Source organism: Gobius niger, assembly GCF_951799975.1.
Source record: "Gobius niger genome assembly, chromosome: 10".
Taxonomy (NCBI): domain Eukaryota; kingdom Metazoa; phylum Chordata; class Actinopteri; order Gobiiformes; family Gobiidae; genus Gobius; species Gobius niger.
This window is the reverse complement of record NC_136861.1, coordinates 23,451,265-23,468,960: the sequence shown is the minus strand read 5'-3', so window position 1 is coordinate 23,468,960 and position 17,696 is coordinate 23,451,265. Positions and strand designations below refer to the sequence as shown.

The 17,696-nt window shown below is 45.7% G+C and overlaps 1 protein-coding gene across 1 annotated transcript; it reads left to right on the top strand.

The window, feature by feature from the left end:
• The first annotated feature begins 458 nt into the window (after positions 1-458).
• LOC306969570 (heparan sulfate glucosamine 3-O-sulfotransferase 6-like) lies at positions 459-17,220 on the top strand. The gene is made up of 2 exons (XM_079565231.1): positions 459-1,314; positions 16,511-17,220. Exons 1-2 carry the CDS (start codon positions 866-868, stop codon positions 17,127-17,129), a joined length of 1,068 nt encoding a protein of 355 aa, XP_079421357.1. The 5' UTR covers positions 459-865; the 3' UTR covers positions 17,130-17,220.
• Positions 17,221-17,696: the final 476 nt, after the last annotated feature.

Sequence of the window (17,696 nt, the reverse complement as noted above, 5' to 3'; positions counted from 1 at the left end):
TTACATTCTGGTTAAATTATTTTAGGGTTTGAATGATATTGGTTCTGAGATAGAGCATCTGCTTTCTATTCCCCAAGTTCTATTCAATATAAAAATACAAACTTCATTTTTGCTGCCAATTTTAGCTCCCCATCTCACAAAACTTTGACCCAACAAACTTGGTTGAACTGTTAAGATGATTATGACTGTGGTAATCAATATGCTTCCAGAGTGTGGATCCTCCCTGCAGAGATGACAAGCCGGCAATGGGATTATTGTCAAAGGCAAACTGTAGGTTGGAGCATTGGGTGGACTTCCCTGAGGCTCCTCTCTGTCACATAGCACAATCTATCATTAGTTCAAAGGGCCAAGATGATTTCACTTTGCCTTCTCAGCTTACAATTGTAAAACATGTCCATAACAGAGTATACTTGAGATTTCTGCAGCACACATTGTTGGTGTTGTGTTTTCCCCTGTGTATTTGATACAAGGCATATTTGGTCAATGTAACTTTCAACAGAGACTGCCAGCGAGTGCAGCTTTACTGTAGTAAGTTTATCCTCCCATGAGGCACGTTTACCCAGGCGAGCTGGACGCAGAAGGGTGGAGACTTAAAGGAAGGAGGCGTACAGGAGACGAGCAACCTTGAATGAGTGATTGGTGTGAAGCCCAGTGCGCACAGTGGCGCGCTGAGAACACAAATTTACACAGATTATTATGAAGACCCACGCTAATAATTACGCTGACAACTGCGCTACCGTTCCACACTGTCCGGTTTTTACGCAACAGGTCCCGCGCTGAACAGTCTGGATTACGCTGTGATCACTGGAGGAGAGAGAAGAAGCATGCAGTTTGGGCTCTTTGGCACCGCGCAGGAAATCAACTCATGGGATGTAGCGGATGCAGAGGCAGGTTCAACTCTGGGAAAGTGCTGTCCAAAGCGTCCGTGTTCTTTACCATGCTCCTGATCTTTACCTACTTCTTCTACTGCCTTAGCGGACTCTGTGACTCGGCTCCCAGGACTTTATATCGACAGGATAACTTCATAGACGATGGCTTTGAGGATGAGTCGCCACCTCGTCTCTTTCCTGACGCGCACAACGGCACCGACGCTCTGCGGGTGGACGCAGCCGGACACTCGCTGCCAAGCAACAGCATCCCCGTGTCCAACACTTTTGGGGCTAAGCGGTTCCCACAGGCACTTATCATCGGCGTGAAGAAAGGTGGAACCCGGGCATTGCTAGAGTTTCTTCGCATTCACCCAGACGTGAGAGCCGTTGGCTCAGAGCCTCACTTCTTCGACAGATTTTACGACAAAGGCTTGGATTGGTACAGGTACAGACAACTTTTTAATGACGATTTAAAAGTTGTTAGTTTTAATAATAATAATAATAATTAAAGCCGCAAGCGGCATTTAGAGGCCCTCGCGAGCAGCGTTGGCCGGTTGGCGCACGCCGTCGCACGCCACCGCAATAACCGGGGGGCGCTGCCGCGCCCTACGGGGTTATGCCATCCCTGCCACCCTCGGTCGAGTTTATAAAAGAGCAAAGGCAAGAAACGGCGCCTTCGGCGCCAGATCACGCAATGTTTCCCAAAATGGCCGACTTTGTGTGGGTTGCCTAGCAACCGCGTAATGTACTTTTTCGTTCGGAACGTCACAACGAAGGTGTGTACCAATTTTGGTTTGGCTACGCCAAACTTGATATCAGGTCGTTGCCATGGCAACACGGTGGGGAAATGGGCGTGGCCATAATTTACTTTTTGCTCGAAGTCACGTGACGGACGTCTGTGCCAAATTTTGTTTGTCTACGACAAAGTTTACTTTTTTTCTCCATTCATTTTAATTTGGTGCTCTGCAGGGGGCGCTATCGCGCCCATTTTCAAAATTCCCATATCAAAACATCCGGGGCCGACGACTCGACCATCGATTCAAGTTTCACTAAAATCGGCCAAAGTATGTGCGAGTTATGACTCTTTGAAGGTGACGGCGAACGCCGAAAACGAACGCCAAATTCATGGTGTTGCCATGACAAAACCGGAAATCCTATTAGAAAGTTTTTAATAACTTTTAATGCCCCACATGTGTAGATGATCTGGAGCGACCGGGGAGTCGCTGCGTTCAACGCCCTAGGACGAGTTCGTTCAAATGCGAGGGCACGAAAAGGCGCCTTTGGCGCCAGATCGCTCTTCTGGCCAATATGGCCGCCATACAGTTGGTTGCCTAGCAACCGCGTAATATGTTTTTTTGTTTGGTTCCACGTGACCAATCCCTGTGCCGAATTTTTTTCGTCTACGACGAACTAAAATTTTCGGGGTTTTCGGGATTTTGGGGGGTCTGGCCATAGGCCGCAATGTTAACGTCGTTTTTCCAGGGGGCGCTGACGCGCCATTTTTTTGAATTTTTGAAATTTGGAGATGTGAAGTTTTTTCTTTTCACCTAATTGAATTTTGGGCAAAAACGACGAACTTAAATTTTCGAGTCTCTCCATAGGCGCAATGTAATCCTGATTTTCCAGGGGGCGCTGACGCGCCATTTTTCAACATTTTTTATTGGGATTCATTGACACTGTGTATCGCCGGGATTTTTAATTTTGGGCAAAAAATGGTGAGTTTTCGTCGACGACTCGTCGAGTTATTCCAAAAAAACACGGATAGATGAAAAATAATAATAATAAGAATAAGAATAAGAAAAACTCTTACAATAACAATATAGCGCCGCCTCCGGCGGCCCATATTTATATCGTCGGAAAGGTCTCACGTCCAGTAACCCACCCGTGAGGTTCATTGTCAAATACGAGCGCGTTGCGCTCGTATTTTACCACTTCTTTGTCAATATTTCTTAATGCGTTTTTTTTTCAGATTTTTGTGCGAGCAACAACAAATATGCCGCTTTCGCGGCAAACACCTATATCATTGGATAGGCCTTAATGCCCTGAGTCACTCTAGTAGTGTTTTGGGCATTGGGAAGTGGCCATGGTCGATGACGAGCGCGTTGCGCTCGTCATCGACTACTTTCTTGTCAATGTTGCGCCTTCACTGGATTTTTCACCTTTTTTCACACGAGCAGTTACAAATGTGCCGCTTTCGCGGCACACGCCTATTTCACCGGACAGGGCGTTATGCCGGGGTCCCCCCTATTACTGTCTAATGCATGGGGAGCGCTGCGCGCTCTGTTTCTTGAGCGCTGCGCGCTCTTTTCGGGACGTGCGCTACGCGCACGTCTTTCTTCAGTGCGCTCCGCGCACTGCCGTACAATTACAATAGGCCCGAGCCCTGCCAGGCCGCTCGGGCCTAATAATAAGAAAAAGAAAAACTCTTACAATAACAATATAGCGCCGCCTGCGGCGGCCCATATTTATATCGTCGGAAAGGTCTCACGTCCAGTAACCCACCCGTGAGGTTCATTGTCAAATACGAGCGCGTTGCGCTCGTATTTTACCACTTCTTTGTCAATGTTTCTTAATGCGTTTTTTTTTATATTTTTTTGCGAGCAACTACAAATATGCCGCTTTCGCGGCAAACACCTATATCATTGGATAGGCCTTAATGCCCTGAGTCACTCTAGTAGTGTTTTGGGCACTGGGAAGTGGCCATGGTCGATGACGAGCGCGTTGCGCTCGTCATCGACTACTTTCTTGTCAATGTTGCGCCTTGCCTGGATTTTTCACCTTTTTTCACACGAGCAGTTACAAATGTGCCGCTTTCGCGGCACACGCCTATTTCACCGGACAGGGCGTGGTGCCGGGAGTCCCCCCATTACTGTCTAATGCATGGGGAGCGCTCCGCGCTCTGTTTCTTGAGCGCTGCGCGCTCTTTTCGGGACGTGCGCTATGCGCACGTCTTTCATCAGTGCGCTCTGCGCACTGCCGTACAATTACAATAGGCCCGAGCCCTGCCAGGCCGCTCGGGCCTAATAATAATAATAATAATAATAATTAAAGCCGCAAGCGGCATTTAGAGGCCCTCGCGAGCAGCGTTGGCCGGTTGGCGCACGCCGTCGCACGCCACCGCAATAACCGGGAGGCGCTGCCGCGCCCTACGTTGTTAAAATGACGCTGCCACCCTCGGTCGAGTTTATAAAAGAGCAAAGGCAAGAAATGCGCCTTCGCCGCCAGATCACGCGATATTTCCCAAAATGGCCGACTTTGTGTGGGTTGCCTAGCAACCGCGTAATGTACTTTTTTGTTCGGTAAGTCCTGACGAAGGTGTGTACCAATTTTGGTTTGGCTACGCCAAACTTTATTTTGGGTCGTTGCCATGGCAACACGGTGGGAAAATGGGCGTGGCCATAATTTACTTTTTGATCGAGGTCACGTGGCGGATGTCTGTGCCAAATTTTATTTGTCTACGACAAAGTTTACTTTTTTTCTCCATTCATTTTTATTTGGTGCTCTGCAGGGGGCGCTATCGCGCCCATTTTCAAAATTCCCATATCAAAACATCCGGGGCCGACGACTCGACCAACGATTCAAGTTTCAGTAAAATCGGCCGCAGTATGTGCGAGTTATGACTCTTCGAAGGAGACGGCGAACGCCGAAAACGAACGCCAAATTCATGGCGTTGCCATGACAAAACCGGAAATCCTATTAGAAAGTTTTTAATAACTTTTAATGCCCCACATGTGTAGATGATCTGGAGCGACCGAGGGGTCGCTGCGTTCAACGCCCTAGGACGAGTTCGTTCAAATGCGAGGGCACGAAAAGGCGCCTTCGGCGCCAGGTCCCTCTTCTGGCCAATATGGCCGCCATACTGTTGGTTGCCTAGCAACCGCGTAATATGTTTTTTTTCTTGGTTCCATGTGACCAATAACTGTGCCGAATTTTTTTCGTCTACGACGAACTAAAATTTTCGGGGTTTTCGGGATTTTGGGGGGTCTGGCCATAGGCCGCAATGTTAACGTCGTTTTTCCAGGGGGCGCTGACGCGCAATTTTTTTGAATTTTTGAAATTTGGAGATGTGGAGGTTTTTTTTTTCCCCTAATTGAATTTTGGGCAAAAATTCAGGACTTTTCATCAGTGGGAAGTGGCCGAAACGGCCTCCGGGGGGGGAGAAGAAAAATAATAATAATAAGAATAAGAAAAACCCTTACAATAACAATATAGCGCCGCCTGCGGCGGCCCATATTTATATCGTCGGAAAGGTCTCTCGTCCAGTAACCCACCCGTGAGGTTCATTGTCAAATACGAGCGCGTTGCGCTCGTATTTTACCACTTCTTTGTCAATATTTCTTAATGCGTTTTTTTTTCAGATTTTTATGCGAGCAACTACAAATATGCCGCTTTCGCGGCAAACACCTATATCATTGGATAGGCCTTAATGCCCTGAGTCACTCTAGTAGTGTTTTAAGGACTGGAGAGTGGCCATGGTCGATGACGAGCGCGTTGCGCTCGTCATCGACTACTTTCTTGTCAATGTTGCGCCTTCACTGGATTTTTCACCTTTTTTCACACGAGCAGTTACAAATGTGCCGCTTTCGCGGCACACGCCTATTTCACCGGACAGGGCGTGGTGCCGGGGTCCCCCCTATTACTGTCTCATGCATGGGGAGCGCTCCGCGCTCTGTTTCTTGAGCGCTGCGCGCTCTTTTCGGGACGTGCGCTACGCGCACGTCTTTCTTCAGTGCGCTCCGCGCACTGCCGTACAATTACAATAGGCCCGAGCCCTGCCAGGCCGCTCGGGCCTAATAATAATAATAATAATAATAATAATAATAATGCATCGGTTTTATATTGCGCTTTTCTGGACACTCAAAGACGCTTTACATTGCATTATTCATACACTCCATACCCGGTGGTGGTAAGCTACTATTGTAGCCACAGCTGCCCTGGGGTAGACTGACGGAAGCGAGGCAACCAGTCTGCGCCATCGGCCCCTCCGACCACCACCAACCACTCACTCACTCACTACATTCGCTAGACTTCCTGGTGTTACCAAACGGTCTCCCATCCAAGTACCAACCAGGCCTTCCCTGCTTAGGTTCCAAGGTCTGACAGGATTGGGCATCGCATAGGCGGTATGACCACGATTATCAAAAGCAAATATCAAAAGCAGTAGCAGAACAACCATCGCTCATACATAATTGTCTTGATTGAGTAGTCAAGTTCTTAACTGCCTTAATACAATATGGTTTGGATGGTTGGTCCCAATATGATTTAAAGATATAAAAATAAAAAATAATGTAATTCTTATTAAAAACAGCAAAGCTGCGTGAATTGAGGTCAAATAACAAACTATGTAAATTCATATTATTGTTCTCATGGTCATTTTGGCGGTTCCGGCCTGAAAGGTTTGGAAACGCCAGAGATAGGCTATGTGTGAGTCTCTCTGAGACTACCAGCCTACCTGAACAAGACCTTCACTGTGTTTGCATAGCCTAATATGGCTCTCATAAGTGAGTAAGAATTACAATGATTTCTGACTTTGAACTTATTTCTCACTCCTGTGAGCTGCTGGCTGAAAGCTACAACCTGTAATCAACTCTATGTAAACAAACCAATTAAATGATGAAATACAGGCAGAGGGCTGTAAAGTTCACATGCTCCGCACTCCAGCCACTGTGGGTTACAAATTTGATTTATTCTAGTAAGTATAGCCTTGAATTCTTTCAGTTGTCAAAGCTTGGGGTGAAAAGTTTGAAACGATACAAAACGATTGGATCAACATTGAGCTTTCTGATGTGAAATAGTTAAAAAAGTAATGAGGTGTTTTATCTGCATTTTAGAAAACAGTGTATGTTGAAGAAGCCATAACCTGACCGTTTAAAGGTCAGGAGGGCAGGTATGTGTGTTGAGCTCACTTTTTGAATGATGTGTTTGGACAATCCAATAGGCTGAAGAGTAGGTTCTGGTGGTCTCTAAAAAGCACACTATCATTTTCACTGTTAAAGGCTTGCAATGCACTTTCAAAAGACATGGTTAAACTTTCGCACTATGTTTTACTGATCAGAGCTTATACCAGGAACATGGGTCCTCAAAGAGAGACAGGCAAATTGCATTGAATGGACGAAAAGGCTTGTATCTGTTATTTACAGGCATATGATTTAAATGTGTAGGGCCATACAGTACATCCCAGATTGTTGCATGTCAGCCTGCATACAGTTCACATCATTTTCAATATAGGGGGTCAAAATGTTTTGACTAGTTGTAATATGAAGGATGCTACTATAAACTTGAGCAACATGTGGTGGGTTAGTGCTTTGGCAAACGAGGGCTTGACAGAGGACCCTGAAAGTGTAATTTAATCAGCCTAAGCCCTTAGCTGTATCTTAAGTGCTAGCATACGGACACATGGAAGCATTCACCGTTAATTTTAGCATGCTAAATCACACACGCACACACTTCTTAGCCTTATCTCCTCCACTTGTCTCCCCTTTACCACATCAGCTGCCCCTCATTCTCACCACATCCTCCTCTTTCTTCTTTAATGAAGCCACATTTCTCTTTTGTTCCCCTCCTCGCAGCATGTCTATTTTTCCTATACACCAACAGTGGACTTGGCGTTTCGTGAGAATTTACCTTATTAGTTCTGTGGAGTTGTGTGCTTATACTTTGTCAAGCTAAGATTATTCGCTAAATTTTAAGTGTCAGTGATCATTGGATGTTACTTTAAGTTTGCTTGTGGATTTGCAACTACGTCAAATATGAATCTTTACAAGCAAGTGTGGAATATTCCTCCAAAAATTGGTACAGTCAGTCAACTTAAAGGTACACCGCGTAATGTTTTGAATCATACTGTTGCCAGCAATACAAAACATGCTCCGTATGACCAGCTAAACACCGAAAAAATGCTATTTTTGCATGAGGTAATCAAAGAATGGATTTGGATGAGAACCTAATCTTATTTCTTAGTCTTCTTAGTTCTAACATGCAGCACACAAAGTCAACACTAACAAGAAGCGTACATTTCATCCATTGTTGCCTGTTACGTTTGCATGAACCTAATGATGGTGATGGTCAAGCCACAAAAAGCTTATCAAAATGAACCCACTGAGGCCGTAATGATTTTTTTTGTGTTCTCCGCTCTGAATGGACTGACTAGTGATGAGTTACATGTGGGACTTGGGAGAAGACCACAGGAGACTCCCAAACTTCAGCTTTCCCTGGCACAATGGCCCTGATTGTCACGGCCTTGTTGCTATTATGTGGTTTTGGAAGGGCTTACTTACATTTTTCCTTTCTGTTTGAAGGTGATTATGTTTAAACACACACATTTGCCTCGGTCGTGGTGCAACCATCTCACAGAACGTTTTTATTGTGGAAATACGATGCCGTGCAAGTGTCCTGTAAATAAATCAGTTTGTTTGTTGTTGTGTTGAAAAGATGGTTTGAATGCATAAAGGAACAGGCCACCGTTTTTACATACTGAGATATGTTCTTACCTCAGCTTAGACGAGTTGATGCGTACCTGTCTGGTCTTTGTGCGTGCCCTCAGTCACGCAAAACGACCAAAGATGTTGTCTCAGTATATTCCTATAGCTCCAAACAGAGTGAAGCTAGAAGCGACCAAGCTCTTCCACGGACACACACAAAGACCAGACAGGTATGTATCAACTCGTCTAAGCTCAGGTAAGAACATATCAGTATAGAAAAAGGGTGGCCTGTTCCTTTAAAACCATGGTCCATTAGATAAATTACATTTCATGACTTCCTGTTATGCGTTATAATCTGTCAATGCTGTCCTAGAACTATGGCATGCGCAATTGGATTCCGATCAACATTTACTGTCAATCCTGTGAAGGCATGTCAATGAACTTAAACAATACATAGATTTATGCAAATTTGACTTGAGTGTCAAGGCAGGCAGGAGGTCGATGATCGACTTTGTAGTTGTGTCGTCTGACCTCCGGCCGCGTGTCTCGGACACTCGGGTGAAGAGAGGGGCGGAGCTGTCAACCGATCACCACCTGGTGGTGAGCTGGATCCGCTGGCAGGGGAGGAAGCCGGTCAGACCTGGCAGGCCCAAGCGTGTTGTGAGGGTCTGCTGGGAACGACTGGCGGATCCCTCTGTCAGTGGGGTCTTCAACTCCCACCTCCGGAAGAGCTTCACCCAGATTCCGGGGGAGGCGGGGGACATGGAGTCCGAGTGGACTCTGTTCTCCTCCTCCATTGTTGATGCGGCTGCTCGTAGTTGTGGCCGTAAGGTCTCTGGTGCCTGTCGCGGCGGCAATCCCCGAACCCGGTGGTGGCGCCCGGAAGTAAGGGATGCCGTCAAGCTGAAGAAGGAGTCCTACCTGGCCTTGTTGGCTTGTGGGACTCCTGAGGCAGCTGAGAGGTACCGGCAGGCCAAGCGTGCTGCAGCTCGTGCGGTCGCAGAGGCAAAAACTCGTGTCTGGGAGGAGTTCGGGGAGGCCATGGAGGAAGACTATCGGTCGGCCTCGAAGAAATTCTGGCAAACCATCCGGCGCCTCAGGAGGGGGAAGCAGTGCTTCACCAACACTGTGTACAGTGTGGGTGGGGGGCTGCTGACCTCGACTGGGGATGTCGTCGGGCGGTGGAAGGAGTACTTCGAGGACCTCCTCAACCCCGCCGTCACGTCTTCCGATGAGGAAGCAGAGGCTGGGGACTTGGAGGTGGGCTCGCCCATCACCGGGGCTGAAGTCACCGAGGTGGTGAGAAAGCTCCTCGGTGGCAAGGCTCCGGGGGTGGATGAGATTCGCCCTGAGTACCTTAAGTCTCTGGATGTTGTAGGACTGTCTTGGCTGACACGTCTCTGCAACATCGCGTGGCGGTCGGGGACAGTGCCTCTGGATTGGCAGACCGGGGTGGTGGTCCCTCTCTTTAAGAAGGGGGATCGGAGGGTGTGTTCCAATTACAGAGGAATCACCCTCCTTAGCCTCCCCGGTAAGGTCTACTCCAGGGTGCTGGAGAGGAGGATCCGGCCGATAGTTGAACCTCGGATTCAGGAGGAACAATGCGGTTTTCGTCCTGGTCGTGGCACACTGGACCAGCTCTATACCCTCCGTCGGGTGCTCGAGGGTTCGTGGGAGTTCGCCCAACCAGTCCACATGTGTTTTGTGGACTTGGAGAAAGCGTTCGACCGCGTCCCTCGTGGTGCCCTGTGGGGGGTGCTCCGGGAGTATGGGGTCCGGGGCCCTCTGCTAAGGGCTGTCCGTTCCCTGTATGACCGCAGCAGGAGCTTGGTTCGCATTGCCGGCAGTAAGTCAGACCTGTTCCCGGTGCGTGTTGGTCTCCGCCAGGGCTGCCCTTTGTCACCGGTTCTGTTCATTACTTTTATGGACAGAATTTCTCGGCGCAGCCAGGGGCCGGAGGGTGTCCGGTTTGGGAGCCTCAGAGTTTCATCTCTGCTGTTTGCAGATGATGTTGTTCTGTTGGCTTCAACAAACCAGGACCTTCAGCACGCACTGGGGCGGTTTGCAGCCGAGTGTGTAGCGGCCGGGATGAGGATCAGCACCTCCAAATCCGAGGCCATGGTTTTCCACCGGAAAAAGGTGGTTTCCCCTCTCCAGGTCGGTGGGGAGTCCTTACCTCAAGTGGTTGAGTTCAAGTATCTCGGGGTCTTGTTCACGAGTGAGGGACGGATGGAGCGTGAGATCGACAGACGGATCGGTGCAGCGTCAGCAGTGATGCGGTCGCTGTATCGGTCTGTCGTGGTGAAGAGGGAGCTGAGTCGGAGGGCAAAGCTCTCGATTTACCGATCGATCTACGTTCCCACCCTCACCTATGGTCATGAGATTTGGGTCATGACCGAAAGGACAAGATCGCGAATACAAGCGGCCGAAATGAGTTTCCTTCGCAGGGTGGCTGGGCGCACCCTCCGAGATCGGGTGAGGAGCTCAGCTACCCGGGAGGAGCTCGGAGTAGAGTCGCTGCTCCTCCACGTCGAAAGGAGCCAGCTGAGGTGGCTCGGGCATCTGTTTCGGATGCCTCCTGGTCGCCTCCCGCGGGAGGTGTTCCAGGCATGTCCTAGTGGGACAAGGCCTCGTGGAAGACCCAGGACACGGTGGTGGGACTATGTCTCCGAGCTGGCCTGGTGTCGCCTCGGGGTCCCCCCAGAACAGCTGGAGGAAGTGTGTGTGGATCGGGAAGTTTGGGCATCTCTGCTGAGACTGCTGCCCCCGCGACCCGGCCCCGGATAAAGCGGAAGAAAATGGATGGATGGATGGATGGATGGATGACTTGAGTGTAAAAAGGGGAAGGATGTGTTGAGGTTCCTTCTGTAAGTGATGGGAAGAGGTATAGCAATAAGTACTTGAGATGTGCAGCTCGTGTGAGATGCTCTGTGGACAGGCCAGATCGTAATGATTGGAGTAAAAGCAAGGTCAAGGGGTAGAGGGTATTTAGTAGAAGTCACAATTAATTTATTGAATATATAGTGCTATTTATGCCACTATGAGAAATGGATTCAGCTTTGTTAGGCCTACAGGAAACGCCAATCAAAGAAGAAGCCAAGAAATGCAATACATTTTCACTGTCACAGCAACATTAGAATAACCTGCCCTTGAATTTCCTTCTAAAATGACTTTGCTCCTGTTTCCCTCTCCACAGTCACATACTTTAAATGTCATTCTGCGTTTCTGACAACTGAAATGTGGAAAATGTACTGCAATGTGGGGCACGCTTTAATTCTCTTTGTGCTGTCCAGTCCTAAAGCCACAGGCGACAGTCTCTGATTGGTGTAGCAGACCAGGAAGTGGGCTCTTTAAATGTCAACTTGTGTGTGCCTTAATAGTGCTGGGTTTTGGCTGGAGTTGGACTCTGGTGGTGTTTTAAGGTTGGCAAGGCCGGCGCTCACACCCCATATGGTGGGAATTAAAATAATTTGAGGTGCATTGTGGTCCATGCTTGTGCTCTTATGATTTTGGAGGTTTCAGTCGTGCCACAGTGTGTTACAATGAATGAGAATAGGTAATATGTTGCAGACATGTTTTTCTCTGGCAGTGAATTACATTTAGCTTGGTGCTTAATTGTAGAATTATTGCATTGATTCGAGGCGGAACAAATGATTACTAACAATATGAGGCACACAATCTTAAAGCAATAAAGAGGGATGTTAAGAGCAACACACAGTGTAAAAGGTATTACAGGCTTCCATGCACCGTAAATCCATGGCTCTGTGGAAACTTCTTACAAATTGGAAATCTTAAAGTCATTAGCAGGCATCCCTGACCTCACTTCCTGTTGGGAGTCCTCATTAGGACTAGACCCTCATGTGCTCACAGTAATCACCCCATCAGTGAACCAGGTCCTGCCCACACACATGTACCACCACCTACGGACACACACTGAGTTCTGCACTTAATTTCCCATTTCCTCCTCCATATACAGGATTTATTGAGACATTATCAATTTCTGTATTCAATAAAAAGTTCTAATGATTAAAGTCAGTAATCGGTCGTGCTCTTATGTGTGGTGGCACAACAAAGCGGTCATATATTCTTAAGGGAATTAGCTATGTGGGACACTGAGATATATATGCACTTACAGGGGAGAACACAAACCCTTTAAACTCCTGCTGCAATACTGCTGCCACAGAATGAAATATGGTACAAAAAGACCAAAAAGTTTGCTTCTGGATTCACATCAAGGACTTTACTAAATGTTAATGAGTGATCGCATCAGTGTAAGAAACAAAAAACATAAACTGATGTTATGCAACAAACGGCATCCAAGCACTGTAGAACAAAATGTAATGCTCTAGATATAACCTCCTGTTGCGATACGCCCTCGTTCCTCTACATTATTATTCACTGACAAAATATCAGATAAAGTGTATTCTGTTGGAAGCAACATTATTTCTGTCAGTCATGTGGTTTCCCGCGAGGCCCCCTTCCTCACAACGGAGACCTATGGCTGGTTTAAGGGGAAAAGTCTTGACAGGTTGACTTGACGTCTATAGCTTGGATTAAGTGTGATATTTAAATGCTAAGGCTTTTTGAAGTATGTTTATCATTTTAGTGGCCAAGTTCAAGCCTGACCTCGGGGGACACTTGCTCTTCTTAACACGTTAATTGCTGTGATGCATTGAGACGAGCTCGGCTGTTACTTCGGTTTCTTCTTAGACAATGGCACAGAGACAGCTTGGCGACAGAGTGTGGCTCTATAGTAGATCTCTCACAATATAATGATCTCTTTGTCATCGCTCTGTATCGGTTTGACACCAGTGACCTTCTGCTCTGTTTGAAGTAGAACTATTGTTTGGGATCTGTTGGGATTGTTTGGCTATATGCATCTCTTGTCGTCTGCATTTAGCTTGAATGTTTGCCATAGACAGTGACTGCTTAGTCTGGAAGAGAACCTGGTTTTCTTTCTTCAGACAGTGGCTGGAATGTTGGGTCCAACCACAGTAGTCTCTCTTTTGCCCCGGCATGCATCACTTGTTTACAGACTTTTTTCCCTTCACTCAAACCATTTCCATATCCACCTTATGTCTTTTATTAGTGATTCTTACGCAGCCATCTTGGTTTGGGGGCAGACCTGTCTCTCCAGGGGATGTATACTGCTGCTGTTAATCAGCACGACCTATAATTTTAGAGGCAGGAAGTCTTATAGCCTCATTGCCAAGATTTTGGTTAATCTCGTGATGCAGGCAGCGAGAACTTATCAGTGATGAAATCGGTGCTGTTTCTCTCCAGGGAGGAAAAGTGCTACAACCTTAAAACAGCAGGGAGTTCCAGGCTAATGTGGCTGTTGTTAGAAAGGCTTTCCAATGTGCCGTATGTCTAAATAGAAAACATATTATGTTGCAAGAAAAACTCACAGTGGAGGAAAAAAATCTAAAAGGTACAAGTGAGAGAGAGTTCATTTGCAAAGGCAGATATCTCTGCTTTGAATTTTGATGACACTTGTGAAACTAAAATTGTTTCACACATTTTGCATTCATGAAGCTTGAGTGAAAAAGCGCACCTGGTTGAGTAAATAAAGTAGAACGACATGGTTGCTCCATACCAATCTCACGCTCTTTCTTTTTTTGACATACCATCTCTATAAAGACAAAAGAGCAAACAAACTTCATTGATTCATTATACAAATAAATAAATGCATACACTTCAGCTTTGCTTTGACAAACACATCCACACACTGACAAAAATGACATATCATTAATCATGGTCGATCTGTTTACACTTTGACTTGACACCTCAGATTTATGACTGAAAATTGCTGCTATTGATTGTCCAGTAATGGTGCAGACTGTGATGAGCGGGATAGGGACCGCCATGGACACAGATCATTAAGTATTCATGAGTGTTGGAGCCAAGTTATGGTCATTCACCCAAGTGACACTCAGGAAGGTCATACCCAAGACTGTACATGGATGAGCTGACACCTTTACACACAAATGCAGAACAGTGAGTAATCCGTCATAGAGACAGACATATCGATTAGACATGGGTGCGGAGGGAACAGGAAGGCCTTTTGCAGCTCATGTATTAATCAATTAATGGTCTTTATTATAGGGCTCATTGATGGCATAGATTGAGACGACTTGATTTTAAATAAACTTTGGAAACTCTAAACTTACTTAGACTGTCGTTGGTCAGCACATGTTCTCCTTGGTTGCTCTCAACCTTCGCCATACCTGCTCTACACTTTTAAGTTCACAGATAATGTTAACTTAACTGGAATTGTGTGTGGTAAATGGATTCAAAAATAACATTTACTAACCTGTCTCATTTCTGACCTTCGTTTAAAGGAGAACTAAGTAACTTGTTAACCTTAATAAATCCTTTTTGTAGTCCCTCTGGGGATAATACAAGTGTCAATGGGATGATTGGGGGGTCTTTCATCTCTCCTTGGTGTCTCTGTCCAGAAAACCACCCTTGCAACCTCACTGCAACAGGTCGGAGGCGCAATACACACTAATGGAATCACGAAAAAGAAGCTAACAGGCAAACGGGCAAAGCTAACTGCGGCTAGCGCCACTTTAGCAGTGTTTACAGCCAAGTTTGAGTGAAAAAAATGATCTCCATTGTGTCCATTGAGTTGTGGCACAATGTACAATATCCTTTTCTCCCTTTGTCTTTTCTGTCAGCGTAGTATTTACTCTCACAGACAATAAATGAGTAAAAACGCTATATGCTATGACACCTGCAGTGGCGTTTAAGGCCTCTAGGGGCATGAGTTACTTAGTTCTGCCAACATTAGTTAATCTTGTGCCTTTTTTCAGTGATAGATGATCAGCTTATCCCAACAACTAGGAACATTATAGTTGGGTATGTCTGGACGTTGTTAGCTCTAACATGGGAATAACATGGGAACAAAGGAACATGGGCCTATCAGACTGCAGAAGTACCTACCTTGTATGCCTCTGGGTACCTGTGTTCACCTTTTGGACACAGGTAGACACTCATTTGGTCAACAATAGGCAGTTAAATAAGCTCCTATTCATTCTCTACCAGCATTTCAGTAAGTACATGCATTTCATTATGAGATTTGAAAGTTGATCAGATTTACAAACTTCTTGTCACACTCTTTATTTGTTCTAGGTGGTAATAATAAATCATAGAATTTCAATTCATAGGACAGCCCTCAATGCATATAATTTTAAAACAACATATTCCCAGAGCTAAAATACATCTTTATGAGGTTGAATTTGGCCTGTAATGATCTCTGACTTCAACCTCAGGCCTGCAACATCAGTCAGGAAAAAAATTACGCTCAACCGCTGCCTAATGCTCTATAAAACTATTTTTAGTCAGCTACATTGGGCCTGCTCCACTCACATAAAACATGAATACATTTGCTCTAATACTTAAATAGTGGTAAACCCATTTTTCTCTTTAGTTTAGTACAGTACTTGTGTCCACTTGTGCAAATCGACACTTTGTTGTCACTTCATAACTATAAATATTTGTGGCCAGAAATGAATTACTGTGAATGCTTAAAACCTGTTATTTTCCATGTGTCTATAAATGTTCCACTTTTTCATTGAACTTTGGACAATACAGTTTTGCAATTTTTAAGGAAAGCCACATCAAAGATCTTGTTTTCAGTAAGACATTGTAAACTCTATTTTAGTTGCTCTCATTTAAGTGTTTATTGTTCAATTGTCACGCAATCCAGATATGACAACTCTGTTTCGTATTGTCTGAGAAAAACATGGGCTTCGGATAGTGAGAAGAAATCAGAAATCCTGCCTCATATTTGGAGGGTCACAGGTTTGATTCAGTATAGTCGATATATGTAGAAAATGCATTCTATCTGTTGTCATTCTTTTTCAATACTTTTTAATCTCTCTCTTCTTCTATACCTGGGGGTGAGGGTTAGTAGTAGTTGTAGTAGTAGTAATAGCAGTGATACGAGCTCTCATTGGAAAGAGAGAACACACAATTACTGTTAAGTGGTTCTTGAGGTTTTGTAGTTGTGACTCATCAAGCCTTTTGTGAATGAGGCTCACATATTTAGTAATGGAGAGTGAAACATTTGTGAATAAATAGGCTTAAAGCTCCATGATACTGTAAAATCAGTCGTCATGATGTCAGATGACTTCAAGCCATAAGTATCTTGATACCTCTTAAAAAAAAAGTCTTTTAATCTGTATTATTTCTTATGTGTGCCATTTTTGTTTTTAATAGGAACCTGATGCCTCGGACGCTGGACGGCCAGATCACTATGGAGAAGACCCCCAGCTATTTTGTGACGAAAGAGGCACCGGCTCGTATCTGTGCCATGAACTGCCAGACCAAGCTGATCGTTGTGGTGCGGGACCCTGTAACAAGAGCCGTATCCGACTACACCCAAACTTTATCCAAAAACCCGGGCCTCCCCTCCTTCCAGAGCCTGGCCTTGAGGAACTCCTCCAGCTCTGAGATTGACACTACGTGGAGCGCAGTGCGGATCGGCCTGTATGCCAAACACATGGACAACTGGCTGCAGCACTTCCCCCACCACCACTTTCTCTTCGTGAGTGGCGAGAGGCTGGTGTCCGACCCGGCCGGGGAGATGGGGCGGGTGCAGGACTTCCTCGGTCTGAAAAGAGTCGTATCAGACAAACATTTCTATTTCAATGAGACAAAAGGCTTCCCATGTCTGAAGAAGCCAGAGGGAAGCAGTAGGCCGCGCTGTCTGGGCAAGTCAAAAGGCAGACCACATCCTGAGATCCCCACAGAGGTGCTACAGAGGCTTAGAGACTTCTACAGGCCGTACAACCAGCTTTTCTATCAGATGAGTGGACAGGACTTTGGATGGGACTAAAGATGATTTCCATTATAAACTTTATTAAGAATGACCAATGTTCTCAGGGACAAGATACAAGAAAACACAATGACACGGCACAAATCAGTTGTGTGGCCAAAATGCCAGTATAAATATATTTCAAAAATCCACTTCTTGTAACAGTCCGTAATAAAATGTCATTTAGTATTATTTTTTTTAAACAACAACAATATAATAATCAGGCAAATATTCTGACCAAATGTGTATCCCCTGTAGCCAGTGTACCAGTGCACCTGCCTCGGACCCCTTTAATTGGACATGACCCCTGCCAACACAGAACGCTCCACATGAGTGGCAGCTTTGGAGCTCTCGTCAAACTTGACCAAATACTTGAAGACAATGATGAAGTCAAATCTGCCACTTCATTGGTCGGTGGCCCCGGTGTTATTCTAGATCTACAGTATGTACTATCTGACTGTATATGATGTATATAAGGATCTACCAAAGAGAAGATATTGTTTTATTATGATTTCTTTTTTTTTGTGTACATATTTATGTATCAAATGACCATTGACAGACATTGATTAAAAAAAAAATCAATGTAAA

What these genes read in the sequence shown, in the direction of transcription:
- LOC306969570 (XM_079565231.1), top strand. Translation starts at nt 866, where the DNA reads ATGGGATGTAGCGGATGCAGAGGCAGGTTCAACTCTGGGAAAGTGCTG. An exon ending in AAAGGCTTGGATTGGTACAG is followed by an intron (nt 1,315 to 16,510) that starts GTACAGACAACT and finishes TGTTTTTAATAG; the next exon opens with GAACCTGATGCCTCGGACGC.